Source organism: Fusarium redolens (assembly GCF_020744475.1).
Source record: "Fusarium redolens strain MPI-CAGE-AT-0023 chromosome Unknown BKA55scaffold_16, whole genome shotgun sequence".
Classification (NCBI taxonomy): domain Eukaryota; kingdom Fungi; phylum Ascomycota; class Sordariomycetes; order Hypocreales; family Nectriaceae; genus Fusarium; species Fusarium redolens.
In genome coordinates this window covers 662989-677696 of record NW_025763679.1, presented here as the reverse complement: position 1 = coordinate 677696, position 14708 = coordinate 662989, and the positions used below count along the sequence as shown (strand labels likewise).

Here is a 14708-nt window from a genome sequence, read left to right as displayed (position 1 = left end):
TTACGGAATGAGTATTTGGCCAATGATGAGGTTCGCAAAATAATCAACAGCGATGGTGGGTTGTTCTTGCGATTGTGCTTATCGATAAGAGGCCTGTTGGTGGCCTAACAGATAAGAGTCATGTTACGCTTTGATAAAAGTAGATAAGTTAGGGTAGCATCGCAGCCGCTTTCGCTGCTTCTGAGCCTGCAATATTTTGCAATAATTCACAGTGGCCATGCCGTGAAGGACAAGATAAAATTATACCTGCCAGTTCGTTGGTTGAGACGGGTGGACTTTTATGCTGCAATATGCCACACAAGAGTGGCCTATGACCTTCCAATCCTCCAATCTTATAATCTTAAGTTTCAGAAATGGTTACATGGACTACTAATAAGGTCACGTCAGCCTTTAATTTAAGATGAATTGTTCAACTTCATCACTATAAGGCTTGAAAATTATCCAATATTCGTATTGCATTGTGACTCTGACAATGGACGTTGGCTGGAGAATAAGTCAATGACCTACCCTGAATACCTCTTGCAACAGCTTGGAACAGAGTGGATTTCTTCTGATGCCTGTAAGCATATGGCACATGGTTTTAATTGTGAGACAAACTGTTTATGTTTCTTTGTTTCTTGTTAACAAGTCAACAGTTTTGCAGCTGATCACCCACGCTATTCATCGCGGAACTTCACATGTCGCATGAACTACGCTTCAAACCGTTGACCTAGCATAGCAACCATGCGAGGATATTCACGGCGAAACTTCCCCACATGAGTTGTTTACCCTGTAAGCGTCGTATAGTCTTGAGTAAATGCCGTGCTACCAGGATCTAGCAAGGTGAGGCGTCGGCAGAAATTAATCAATCTGACAAAGCAATAGTCGCAAGCCATGGCCTCGTTAGGAAGGCACATGATGTGGCGGTTTCAGAGGAATACGGGAAGTTTAAGATTGCTGGTTCGTGCGCAACAAGGCCCAGACTCGTCCATTATTTCTGGCATTAGTGGTGCTTTGGCTTTGTGTAGATCTTCGTTCATGTGCTAAGGATACAATGTCTGAAAATATCTTCAAAGAACTGTCTCTTCAATGAGTCGCTGCTGTTTCATCAAGTCGGTCTGCTTACGCGTAGCCCACTTGGCATTCCCCGCTCGCCAAGTTCTTGCACAGTACAGTGCAGTACGCAGGATGGAAACAAAGCCACCCGATCAGAGACCAGAGGGATAAACAATCATGTCTTGAGGAGGAATCAATCAGAGCTGAAACTCAATTGTTACAGTGAAATTTGACAAGCCACGATCCCAGTTTCCGGTTCCAAGGTTCTGAAATGACCAAATATCAATGCGAGACGAATCGTAGTCATCAAGAATGCTATCGGAAATAAGCCTTAGCAGGGCCCCTGTGCCTGCAGGGCAGAATTTCTGATTCAACACGGACCGGGTCTGCCATGAAATGCACGTCCATCCAGAGCGGATCATTTGGGCAAATGCAACCCCAAGTGCCAGAGCCAGCTTCCGATCATCAGGAACATTCTTTAGCATCGGCAGACGAAAGATTTCCTTTCGCCGATCACTCACTCACACACTCACCTTCTGTGAGACCTGCGCGAAAAATGTCGGGGAGGGAAACATGGGGCACACGAGGCGCTGCCATGATCGACCGCTTGCGGTGAGAAACAAAGGGCGCTTGCAGATGATTGGGTTCTCATCAGGGAGAAGCGCTGTGGCGTTGTTTCGATGACGGTCTGCACCCGCGAGGTCCGACAAAGAAGACTCAAAACACCGATGGCTGTTTCAACCAAGGTGTTCAACAGCTAAAGGGATCCATTGTATGAGGAGTTTGTTGTTCTCGTTGAAACCCCTTTTTGCCTTTGGTGGTCTTGGGCCACGTTCGATGACATTCTACTCAACGGACAGAGGCATGTATTGGAAGTTTGGCGGAGTGCCAGCCATCGTGGACCAATAATATAGTGCATTCGTCCCTTGCAGTAGCTGCAGTTAGCCTGTTACAGAGGCGACGGAACAAACGAGTCAAGAAAAAGCTAGCAAACTTTTTTTCCTTAACAAAACACGACCGGTCGTGTCGGCCCCTTTCTTACTTGCAGATGGAAGGAAGGAGAATAATAACGTAAGGGAATGAGTGAAGAGAATTGTTGGGCATTGGCAGGGTATTTTGCATCACTGCTAATTTTCAAGGCTGATTTCGATCAATCTTGAAAACATCCTGGCCCTGGTCGACTGATCCCTGCACTCGGGATCACATTACGAACTTGTAACTTTATTTTATATTGGGAGGCGTCGCCCGTGATTAAAGAAAACCCGGGGGGATGAGGATAGCCCATGTCTGTGCGACAAGACTGGACGACACCAATGCTCACTTATCTTAGATGCGCTTTGTGCACCTTGACGCTCATCATCATCACAAAGAATACACTAAAGCACTGCATGTACCTTTCGTATTCCCCATCCCCCATGGTGAAGGGCGAATGGTACCTTTTGCCGCCCTCGTTTAGTGGCGTCAAAATGCCGCGTCGGCATGTTCAGTGCCTGGTCCAAGAACAAGCCCCGGCATGTCATCTCGTCTCTTTGCTGGCTGATTGCCGCGTCAAGACGAAACACGCAGGCAAGATCTGGGTAGGGATTTAACATTGCAGGACTGATGTGAGGGGTTTCAGTGTGGCATCCCTCCCCACACTCAACCCGAGCATCCCATCCGGAGACTCGGGTGTCAGCTACGAGACCTCGTATTGATTGGTTCGGCAAGCTGAGGCCATCAACGGTTTTCTTTACCCCTGGTCTAGTCTAGTCTGTTTACCCCTGGATCGAGCAGCCCATCGGAGCATCATCCCTTTGAAACACAGAACTCCGCTCTTTCAATCAATTCGACGTTGCCCAGGGCCCAGGCATACGCCTCGAATTTCGTTTTTCACATGGCACCACACCAACTGTTGGGATCATTGACATGTCTCATCCAATGGGATCATTACACTGGGCGACTGCTGTACAACTATATTATAATCTTGATTCCCGTCCCCCCATCTTCTGTTTCTTTTCCTCTCCAGACTCAATCAGTCTTGTCACTCATTCCTTAACAGGCAAATCACTCATTCATCCTTGAAGGATTATTCTACATTCTTTCACTCCTTAACACGTTCTTTTTAAAGCAACTCGAATTTTTTACAGCCCAGTCCCGGTGACGTTAACCAACAACAACAAAACTCTCAATCAAGATGCATTTCTCAAGCTTCCTCGTTTCCATGATGGCCGCTGGCGCCATGGCCGCTCCCCACGGCAGCTGGCAAAACTCCAACAAGCACTACAAGGTCGTTACCGAGTATGAGTACGTCACTCACTACGTGACCGCTGGAGGCAACGCTCCCCAGGCCACCTACGTTCCCGAGCAGCCCGCCCCCGCCCCTGTCCAGGAGCAGCAGCCCGCCCCCGTCGTCGTCAAGAAGCCCAAGAAGAACCCTGCTCCCCAGCCCACCTACGTCGCTGCCCCCGAGCCCGAGCAGCCCGAGAAGGAGGAGCCCGCCACTCAGGCCCCTGCTACCACTCAGCCCAGCTCCGACTCTGGCTCCGGCTCCGGATCTTCCAATCTCGACGCTGATCAGCAGAAGGCTCTCGACCTCCACAACGAGGCCCGCAAGGCTGTTGGTAACGAGCCTCTCTCTTGGGACGACTCTCTTGCCTCCGGTGCCCAGGAGTGGGCCGACCACCTTGCTCAGCTCGGCAGCCTCGAGCACTCTCAGGGTGAGGATGGCGAGAACCTTTACATGGGCAGCGGCTCCAACCCCTACTCCGCCGCTGTTGAGGCTTTCCTGAGCGAGAAGAGCCAGTACAACGGTGAGGCTATCTCCGGCTCCAACTACATGTCCTTCGGTCACTACACCCAGTGCGTCTGGAAGACCACCACCAAGGTCGGTATGGCTGTCGCCAAGGACAGCTCCGGTGCCTCTTGGGTTGTCGCCCGCTACCAGAAGCCCGGTAACATGTAAGTTCCCATTACTCTCTACCATTAATGTAGCACTCGCTAATCATGACATAGGATCGGTGACAAGCCTTACTAAATGTCAACGCCGACATGGACGGATGCTTAGGTTCGGGATAGCTGGCAGCGATCTTTTGATGTATCTTTTTCACTTCAAGTTATGAGAGCGACTCACCAGGGCTATGAACTTACATTTCACTTCTTGAATAAACCATTCGCGTTTTCTTATGCGGATTATTTGGTTTACTGACAATATGTATATACTTGTCCTCACGCAATTACGAGCTTTGCATTCACGTTCATGATAAACTTTGTCTCTGCCGATGTCTCTTAGTGATGTGTTCAGTGAATGAATGGTTGATTGAATGAATGAATGATAATGTTTCACGACATGAGCACGAGGTCATTTGCTGCAATTGTGACGTATAGTTGTGCAGAGTGAATCGCATCTGTCTTTGCTTATGCAACGCCGCGACATGAGTCTTTTCCACCTGACACTTATGCAATTTTGTGACAAGAACAAGTGTGATCCTGGACAGGCTTTAATTTGCAATTGTCTTGCAGCTAAGGAGAATTCCATGTGCCATCTCAAACCAAAACTCGTTCTTCCAGTCTGTTCATCTCATCAATCCTATCTATTTATCTTGAAATCCACTGGTGCTGGTCCCCCCAGAGCTGTCTTCAAGCGTGTCCACATGGAAAGTTCGTCTCGGCCTGTTAAACGTCAACTTGGTCAGCAGATCAAGAGAAACAGGCGTCTTATGAGACCCCAGCATGATATCGCATGTTTTCAGACACAAAATGATGCTGATTTATGTTTCCGTTCTAGTTTCTGTAAGTCCTGCGACTGAGATTCGTCATCTGGGGCAAGCGCAAATTTCAAACGATGACATAGCATCTCCATCTTGATGGTTCACTAAACACACGGCATGGACTCACTTGTTGATGCAATCCTATAAGAATTGGATTGACCTGACCAACCTCGAAAAGTGGTATCCTGTGACATTTTACTTCTTTAGACAACCCCGTCACCGTGAATTAGTCTTGGATACGTTAATAGATATCATCACGAATAGGAGTCACGGCGAGATAGACCAAATCTTCATCAAATCATGGCATAATCATTAAAACTTTTTGGGCATCTGCCCTTGATGTCTATCTGAGGTGTGCCTTCTAAGACGGTATACAAATCCGCGTCTAACCTAGCTCACCAACTCAAAGTCATTCATTAACCGATCATCATCATCGCTTCGCTGTAATTTTCCCTGCCCAGAACAAGTCGATAGGTAACGCCGCCGATATCCCTTAGTTGACATACTTGGGGATGGTCTCCATCACACCGTCCTTGGTGATGAGCTCCATAGCCTTGGTCACCTCATCCAGGAAGCGCTGGTCACCTCGCAAATCGTCACCAAACAGCTCTCGGACGCTGAGGATAGAGCGGGGATCCTTGCCGCCCTCCTTGGCCAGAGCTTGAAGCTTCTCACGCATGGGATCGTCAACCTCGAAGGTGTTGCCCTTGTCGTCTACTCCGTTGATGTAGATGAACCAGGCAGCTGCGACGAAACACAAGCGGCGGAAGGGGCCAGTAACCCAGATGTTCTCGGCGATGGAGGGCATGATGAACTGGGGGATCTTGCCGGAGGCATTGAGAGCGACACGGGGAATCTGATCCATGATGGTGGGGTTGGAGAATCGCTCCATCAAGGTGTTGCAGTACTGGTCGATATCGACACCGGGAATCTCGGGGAGAAGGGGCTTGACCTCCTCCTGCATCATCTGCCAGACAAACTTGCGGTAGATGGGGTGCTCCATGACCTCGTGGACGTACTTGAAGCCAGCAAGCTGTCCGGGATAAGCCATGGCGGAGTGACTGGCGTTGAGGAGACGGAGCTTGTGCTTCTCAAACTGCTCGACGTCGTGCACGTCGTGAACAACCTGGACACCGACCTTCTCAAAGGGAGGACGTCCATCGGCGAACTTGTCCTCAACAACCCACTGCATGAAAGGCTCGGTGACAACGGGCCAAGCATCCTCAATGCCAAAGTTCTCAGCGAGCGACTTGATGTCATTCTCAGAAGTGCTGGGGGTAATGCGGTCAACCATGGCGTTAGGGAAAGCTCCCTCCTCGTCGATCCACTTGGCAAGCTCAGGGTTGCGGAGCTTGGCGAAAGATGTGAGCATGTTGCGGGTGATGGTTCCGTTCTTCTGCATGTTGTCACATGACAGAACGGTGAAGGGCTTGCGGCCCTCAGCGTGACGTCTGGCCAGAGCGGCGTAGAGGAAGCCGAAAGTGCTAATGGGGGCGTTCTCGTTCTCGGCCTTGAGATCGTGCTGAATGTCGGGGTGCTCGTCCTTCAATTGATGGGTGTTCTCGTTGTAGTAGTAGCCACTCTCAGTAATAGTGAGAGAAACAATGTGTGTATCGGGATGAGCCATCTTTGCGATGACAGCCTCACGGTCATCGGGTGCGAAAATGAAGGAGTTGATGCTGCCGACGACATCGGCAAAGCTGCCCTTTGCGGAGCGCTCAATGACTGTGTAGAGATGGTCTTGGGAGTTGAGGACATCGCGCATGGCGGCATCGTTGGGTCGCAGGCCGATACCGCAGATGGCCCAATCGCGCTCACCGTGCTTCTCGAGCAGATTGTCGACATAGACGGCCAAATGCGCTCTGTGAAAACCACCGACTCCGACGTGGACGATACCCTCCTTGAGGGACTTGCGGTCGTAGGAGGGGACCTTGACCTTTTGGTCTCCCTGCTGTGACGCAATAGCGGAGAGGTTGCTGCTGTTGAGCTTTAGGCGTTGTGTCATTTTGGCGGTTGTGATTGTGTGTCAAGGAGGATAAAAGGGAGGAAGATGAGGATGAAGAGGGTATCAAGGTGTTGAGATGAGGTGAGAAGATGAAGAGGTGTGGGTGAATGTGAAGAGGAGAGAGGGAGATGAAGTTTTGTTGATTTGAAGAATGAGGTCACCGCTCAAATGCAGATGCTGACCGCCGGGTTTTGTGGTTTCCTCGATAAAAAGATAAGGAGAGGTCGGAATAAATTCGGGCAGCGAAAATTTGAACGTTCCCCCGTGTTCGGTGGACTCTTTGCTCAATTGATTTTGTCGTTTTTTTTTGTTTTCAGGTGGCTAAAAACTTAGTGGAGAGGGAGCCGTGGATCCGCGGTGAGCCCGGCTTTGTTGGTGAGGTCAAGGGCCCCAAGATTATGGGGTCTGTGACGTTAAAGAGCCCCATAGTTTAGCTTTTATCAGCTTATCACATCAATCCCAAATCTTGCTGCCTGTCATGTCATGTCCCTCCAATTCTTCAGTGGCGAATGATGAAAGAGATTTTCATCATATTTTCTTTGTTTCAGATTCTGCCCTGATATTGCAACCTCACTGTGCAGCACTGCGCTGACACTGCAGACACCGCAGAATCTGATCAGCAGTACACGCCGTCATCGGTAGAAAAACTTGCATCATTGTTGCTTATCAAGACCTCTTATCGCGGAGCGATAGCTAAAGCTACAGTGGATACCTTTCAAACAAGCTCAGGGCTCAGGCCACCTACACCTTGAAGGTCAAGCCAAGCATCGTGGGGTTAAGTTAAGTTCTTTGGGGTAGAGTAAAAAGTCGACATGTCCAGGTGACTGCTTCATCCATGTCGACATCAGCCTCATGGCCGCGGCTCTCAACGCGATAGGTCCCATGACCTGCACTTCCCCCAATTCCGTCCCTTTCATGCATGTCGTTGAGCTGAAGAAGCAGGGGTAAGCTGAGGTCCCTGAACCTCAATGAGCGGTCAACTCAGGTACCGTGCCTGTAGGCAGCAGCATAGCTAATACTAGCGCGCGGGATGAAAAGAGCCTCTAGAGAACGGACTTGTCTCCCCACGGAATGGACACGATAAAAACCACTATATTTGGGGGAACAAACACTAATGGAATTGACAGTCATTGGTCGCTGCTAACTCCGAACTTCGGATCAGGGTTTTATGCAGTCCGCGCGTCCTCACCTTGACCTGCATGCCGAGGTGAGGTGAGAGGTCAGATCATAACTGAACAACTCACCGTAGTGACAAGGCGCCTCACCACACAAAGGAAAACCTAGAACTTGCGGTGTCAAGACATGCTTTTTGGAACCTCGGTACTTCGGGTGCTTCACTACATCCCGCGTTGACATCACGCGCCAATTTTTCACGATTAAATCAGACCATCTTCACCACAATATGACAACAAAACATCAGTGCATCGAGCGAACGATACACCGGGGAATAATAATTTCTCACTAGAAATCAGCTTGGATCGTGTACCTTCAATTTCCTTTCTTCGATTGAAACCTTTGACCCGTGTTCGATTCACAAGCCGAAGTAGTAGTAAGTTCATGAGAGTATTGAATACCGCAGATTGACTATTTCCGGTGCACCAGAACTCAAGGCCCGTCCAATCTCTCATCGACACATCTCAGTTGCAGGCCATCACAGAATTGGTGACTATCGACTTGACAAATGGACTTATCCCCTATCGTTCCCTTCACAACTTTTGAAAATCGGAGACCTTGACTATCTGACAAAAGAAGGCAACTTTGTCTACACTTGAGGGCCAAATGAAATGTGATACTAGCTTAGTGCAACTGAGTATGTATTATACGTTGTCCATGGTTTCCTAGTAGACACACTTCTCCAAGCTTTTCATCTTCAATCGTTGCAGAAGAAAGCTGGCTACGTATTCGTAATCAAAATAGCCAGGGTCCTGTCAAAAACCTTTCAAATCGCAGCGTGTCTTGACTCCTAGACTAGCCTGCCGGGTCAAATACTGGATGTGAAATCACCAATGTCTGATTACTACACAAAAGTCAGTCAACTTACCTCTAACTGCGACGGTCCGATGGGGCCAACCCGCATCGTATCCCATTCCGCCGCCTCTCAGTGGTCGACGGAGAAATGCATGTCTTTGATCGCCTTCCCGTGCAAATCCCGTGTCTTAAGATCTGGCATCCGATTCGCCCCGTTGGACTCGGCAATCTCAATCTAGTCAATCGTGCATTGGTCTACCTTGGGGCTGAAAATCTTCGAACTCTTTGTGCTCAGTTCTGGGATATCTATTGGGCAACAGACGGCTGACTTTAGGCCAAGACCAAAAGCAGCAAGGACATCGTAACTGGTATGTGGCTAGAATATGCATGTAAGATTAGGCTTGAAATTCTTGCTTAGCAGTATCCCGTCTCGGGGAGGTAAGAAAACTCAAGACCTCGACCCTAAGCTATAAAAGGATTTAGGTAACTTAGTATAAGTTTAGGGGGTCTTTTAATGAGTTTATTTTGGTATCCTATCCCAAGGTCAGAAGTTTTCTTGCTCCCTGGGGCCCGTTTCCTATATCCCCGCGCTTATCTGTGATGTAAAAGGCTCCTTGCATGCATCTAAGACTCAGTGGTGACACAAGCAATCATGTACGATCCATCTCCCTCCAATCGTCACGCTGGTTTGTCTGAATCGGTATACACCAAGAGACCAACGAGAGCTGAACCTGATGCCGCTCTCAGCTATCAGAGCGGGGAGACGGCAAATCAGCTGAGACTTATCCAATAGTATCTACGCTTTGAGCGTCCACCGGGAAGCAGGCTCCAAACTCTCGCGATTACGAGGTCGTTGCCATGGAAAGACCAACAGAGATCTGCCAACTTATATCTCCTTGAGGCCAGGTGCAGATGCAAGTGTTGAAGTAATGGAGATCTCTGTCTCATAGAGATCAGTCAAAGAGAAAACAAAGGGCAGCGACGGAGAGGACAAGTCGAGTATAAGTATCTGGACTCTGCAACATTTGACCATCCATTTTTCTCAACAGCTCACAATCTTTTCAAGGCTGCATTTTGATTCGAAGTGGTGTCCCATTATTTAAAATGTAGTTGGGGCTTGATCATATCCGGAAGACTGAGAGCCGTTCGGTCTATAGCGATCTTGAGATAGGCAAACAATTGAAGAAGGCAGCCTCTTGATGGACACAAGAGTTATCGAACGTGAATTGTACCCTTTGCAGAACAATACTATAGTTAACCATGCAGTAATAATATAAAGTTTTGGTATCTTGTATTAATTCACATATAACAAGTTCGTTCCTACCACGACCCTTGAGAACCATCTCTACTCCTACTGCTACCGCCCTTCTTGTCTTCATGAATTACTTCAACAACGTTAGAAACAATGATCCCCTTAGATACGTTACCACTGTAATCCGTCAAGTCGTTCATGCGGTGCGCTTCCGCTTTTACGATCCGTTCCTCGCTATTATTGAATGACATATTCGCTGATATCGGATTCGCGGTCGGAGGTCCTCGTCGGCTCGGGTCGTTGCTTTTGCCACTTCGTCCTCCTCCGCCAATTGTCTGAAACCCGGAAGGATATTGATAGGATGTCTTGTTAGAGGAGCGTAGCACACTTCCAAAGATTGGTGTGAGCCAGATTCTGAAGAGCGGGAAGAGGATCGGTAAGTTGGTTGTCATAACGGCGACGAAGGCTTCGCGAGTGCCCCAAGCTCCAGCAAGCTCGGCTCCATGGACGGGATCCTACATACAGAAGTTAGATCATAGAGTGGGAGAAGAACCTTGCTAGAGAACGTACCACGAGGACGAAAACACTCTTCAAGGTTGCGCAGACGAGGACAAAGATACCGGCCCCCAGCACAATCGTAGAAGCAATCTTCTTGATCATTTTCAAGCTCGATCCCCAAAGCATGGGCAAAGGAATTGCGATAAGATAGATATCAGTTGAGATGTTAGCTGCAAACGAAACCCAGACAATGGGCTTCGAGATGGCAGCTTGACAAGAGTCTAGGCGAAGAGTCAGTACAACGCCTGTAACGGCCAAGATTGTGATACTCACTGCCAGGATCCGGGTTAATCTGCCAGTACTTGTGGAATGGCCGACAGCCAGCAAAGATCGCTACCATCGTCGCAATGAAAGTGCCAATGACAAGACCGAACCCCACGTATATCCGGATGCGATAAGGCCTACCAAGTCCGGTCTGGCCGATGTTAGATGCGTTCTTTGTGGCTTGTTCGGGGTTTTATACCGTCAGGCGAGTGTAGAAGTACAACATAGACAATTTTAAGGACCAAATGAGAGCGGAATATATGGTCCAGCCAGCGACCTGGATCTTGGAGCCAATTATTCTGGGAATTTCAGTGAGCAACAAGTGGGGAGATGAGGAGTAGTGAACCACGGACCTGAAATCATATTCTGGGTCACTAGGTGACAATGCCGCTCGTTGAGCATCTGTTATTCCATTGTTTGCGAGACCATGGGCAAGGATTCCGATGTTGTATGCAAGAGTTGTCTGGATGGTGTAAAAGGCCTGATGAAGTCAATATTTAACCCGTGTTCACAGAGCTTGACTGGAACTCACAATTGAAATGGCCATGAGATAATCTTCCGCCTGAAGACTCCTCAAACCATCTACTCTCATACGAGCATAAAATCTGAGAATCGTCGAAGCAACGCCAACCGCATATAGCGTCCAGCCTTCAACAACCGGATCGGACATCTTCAATCTTGAGAACCAACAAAACTATCAGAAGCAAAAGAAAGAAAGAAAAAAAGGACAACGATCGACGGCCCATGGGCCCGGGTCCTGGAAGCCTCCCCCCATATGTAAGTAGGTAGGGGTTTGAGCACGCAGAACATTTTTCGTTTCCACAATCACAAGCTTCCCAGAATATGCACCCCTGAGATTAGTCTGCACATGCTCCAGGGAGCAAGAAACTTCTGACTGTAGACTAAGGTGCCAGAAATAATTTGTCTAAAGGCCCACTAAGTTATAATGAACTTAGCTAAGTCTTTTTGTCATTTAGGATAAAGGTCCCAGGCTTTCTTGCCTCCCTTGGACAAGCTAGACATGCAATGTTCAGTTGGTTGGTGCTCGGGGATAGCTGGGAATATTGGAGACCGAACCGTACCTGACGCTAAGCAGTAGTAGGGCAAAGTCGGGCTAGCTCATGAAGAAAATGACGCGCCAAGAGCCTCATGGTAAAGCCTGTGATACGGCAAGTTACGGGTGAGACCGCCACGCACGTAATGGGAAATAACCATATTCCTTCGATACATGGTAATCTGGCGAAGACGTTCCCTTCTGGCGGCAACATGCATATGAGATCTCAGTTGGATCAAAGGTGGCGCTGTCAATACCACCTCGACAATCTGGGGAGCTGTTCAAGATCCTCTGCCACAATCTCAGATCTGAATTCCACTTCTGACAACGCCTTGCCTCGACGATCCTTTCTTCTTCGTTCTTAGCATTCGGGCAATTCACAAGACAGACAAAAGGTCCCAATACCCACTGGCCTTCGGAAGCCTCGGTAGTCCTCCCACAAATCGACGCCGATGACTCTAAGATTGCACTCAGATCACGTCCAAGAACCCGATTGGACAATTGCATCTTCGCGATCAGCAACCCAGGGAATAAAACCCAGAAATAAATACTGGGTTTTAGCTAAAAGTCAGGGATTTTCCGCGCCGGTACCCGTTCCGCGGGTACTAAAATGGATCCATCTCCGCGCTATGACTTTGAGGTATTCGATCGGGTCGTACCAAAATCTCCGTTGTCCTGCGAAAAGGTGGAGGAACTAGGTATGCAGGATGCTGAACGAAGGAGGTGGCTATGGGCATTAGCAAGGGTATTATGAATAATTTCCCTTTTTCTTGTCAAACCTCGGCTGCAGGAAGAAGTCAGGGGAATTTGTCAAGGATTCACTTCTCGGTGTAACGTTGGCCGATGTTGCAGAGGAAGAAAATGGCGAACCATGCAGGTTAAATATGCACCTTGTCCTCGTCGATCCCTTATCTAGAGGGGATCTTTGATCTAAGGGTCCAAGTTGTCTTGCATTTGCACGTGGTTTCTTATAATGCACTTTTCAAGCAAAGTCTTTGCTGCATTGACAGCATGGAGCACCGCTGTCACATGTGCGACAACTCCATTTGCTCGTAGCGATGCTATTGGGACATGCTCCCAAGACCTGAGCCAGCTTGGTAAGAAGTTATCCAAGTCAGCTAAGGTCTACTGTCCTGGATCTGCCGAGTTCGAGAAGGCCACCACTCGCTGGTCTGTTCTGGATGCTCCCAAGGTCAATATTGTTGTTGTTCCTGGCATAGAGCAGGACGTCGCCACGACGGTAAGTGTTTCATAACTGATCGACGATGAGAAATGCTAATGATGGCTTCTCAAGGTCAAATATGCCAACTCCAAGAACCTCCCTTTCCTCGCCTACAACACTGCTCATGGAGCCATCACCACTTTGGGTCGCATGGACCATGGTATTGAGATTTATCTCAGCCAGCTGAACAAAGTCGAAGTCGCTGCCGACGGCAAGACTGTTACAATTGGTGGCGGTACAAGGTCCAAAGAAGTCACCGACACCCTTTGGGCTGCAAACAAGCAAACTGGTACGCTTTGATGTTTTCTTTTTGCCAATGATGACGTGCTAACCGCTATCAGTGACCGGAACATGCGAGTGCGTTAGCTATATGGGCCCCGGCCTTGGTGGTGGACACGGCTGGCTCCAAGGCCATCATGGTATCATCGCAGATCAGTGGGTCTCGCTCAACATCGTCTTGGCTGATGGTTCTTTCAAGACCATCGATAACAAGTCCGATCTTTGGTGGGCCCTCAAGGGTGCCGGTCACAACTTTGGTATTGTGACTTCCATCACCTCCAAGGTGTATGACATCCAGCACCGAGACTGGGCCATTGAGACACTTGTTTTCAGTGGGGAACACGTTGAGAAATTGTATCATACCGCCAATGAGCATCTCCTTCGAAAGCAGCCTGAGGGCGTCATCAACTGGTCCTACTGGGTTCATGACCCCACTGCGGACCCCGAAAACGTAAGTTTCTATCCGTCATCCATCGTTTTGGTCTAACATTAACTTTTGCAGCCTATCATCCTCTTTTGGCTCATCCAGGAAGGTGTGAAGATCATCGATCCCAAGATCTCCAAGCCTTTCCACGATTTGAACCCCATTGCCATTTCTCCTGAGTCTGGAGACTACCGCGACCTTGCCAGGTGGACACAAATTGACGTTGATGCTGTCCCATGCCAGAAGAATGGTCTCGTCAACCCCCGTTTCCCTCTCTACCTTCAGGAGTACAATATCTCCGCTATGAGGAACGCATGGGATCTCTTTGCCAAAGAGACAGGACCCGACACTCCTTTTAACACTTCTATCTTCATGTTTGAGGGTTACTCCACCCAGGCCGTTCGAGGCACTGATGCCCAGAGTGCTGCTTTCGCCTTCCGTCAAGAGAACATCCTCACTGCTCCACTGATCACATACCAGCCTGGAGATGCTGAACTTGACAAGAAGGCTGCCTCTGTCGGCAATGAGTTGCGCCATATCCTTCACAAAGCTTCTGGTCAATACTACATGAGCGTCTATGTCAACTACGCTTTTGGAAATGAAGAGGCAATCAGCTGGTATGGAAAGGAAAACTGGCGGCAAGAGCGTTTGAAGACTCTGAAGAACAAGTATGACCCCAAAGGAAAGTTTAGCTTCTTTGGTCCTGTGGCATAAGGGACAACTTGCTCTTCAGGTTACGAGCTAAGGCATCGTCTCCGTATCTTCGTCTATCCATAAACCATGTTTAATTTATATACCAATCATTCATCCATATTGTACGAATCACTGCTGGTGTTTATTCTCTCTACTGTCGGTGTCCTTGTGCTCTCCTACCGTGGACGCAGCCGGCGGTTTCAGCAGG

General features: G+C 48.8%; 4 protein-coding genes across 4 annotated transcripts; 2 read left to right on the top strand and 2 right to left on the bottom strand.

The window, feature by feature from the left end:
* Positions 1–3208: 3208 nt before the first annotated feature.
* BKA55DRAFT_694581 (CAP domain-containing protein) lies at positions 3209–4048 on the top strand (the record flags this gene model as incomplete). The annotated part of the gene is made up of 2 exons (XM_046200056.1): positions 3209–3972; positions 4027–4048. The coding sequence occupies 2 exons, from the start codon at positions 3209–3211 to the stop codon at positions 4046–4048; spliced, it is 786 nt and encodes a 261-aa protein (XP_046045087.1).
* A 1022-nt stretch (positions 4049–5070) lies between these two features.
* BKA55DRAFT_578843 (uncharacterized protein) lies at positions 5071–7183 on the bottom strand. Its single transcript, XM_046193769.1, has one exon. The coding sequence runs from the start codon at positions 6784–6786 to the stop codon at positions 5275–5277; it is 1512 nt and encodes a 503-aa protein (XP_046045086.1). The 5' UTR covers positions 6787–7183; the 3' UTR covers positions 5071–5274.
* Positions 7184–10074: 2891 nt separating this feature from the next.
* Positions 10075–11523, bottom strand: BKA55DRAFT_741963 (uncharacterized protein; the record flags this gene model as incomplete). Its single annotated transcript, XM_046201491.1, has 6 exons — positions 11361–11523; positions 11182–11309; positions 11028–11127; positions 10838–10979; positions 10577–10785; positions 10075–10521 (listed from the first exon to the last, which is right to left on the bottom strand). The coding sequence occupies exons 1-6, from the start codon at positions 11496–11498 to the stop codon at positions 10075–10077; spliced, it is 1164 nt and encodes a 387-aa protein (XP_046045085.1). The 5' UTR covers positions 11499–11523.
* A 1332-nt stretch (positions 11524–12855) lies between these two features.
* BKA55DRAFT_521373 (uncharacterized protein) lies at positions 12856–14521 on the top strand (the record flags this gene model as incomplete). The annotated part of the gene is made up of 4 exons (XM_046188509.1): positions 12856–13122; positions 13177–13393; positions 13446–13834; positions 13886–14521. 4 exons carry the CDS (start codon positions 12856–12858, stop codon positions 14519–14521), a joined length of 1509 nt encoding a protein of 502 aa, XP_046045084.1.
* Between the last annotated feature and the right edge of the window lie 187 nt (positions 14522–14708).

Bases quoted from the DNA above. Each gene is read 5' to 3' on its own strand.
- BKA55DRAFT_578843 (XM_046193769.1), bottom strand. From the start codon at position 6,786: ATGACACAACGCCTAAAGCTCAACAGCAGCAACCTCTCCGCTATTGCG.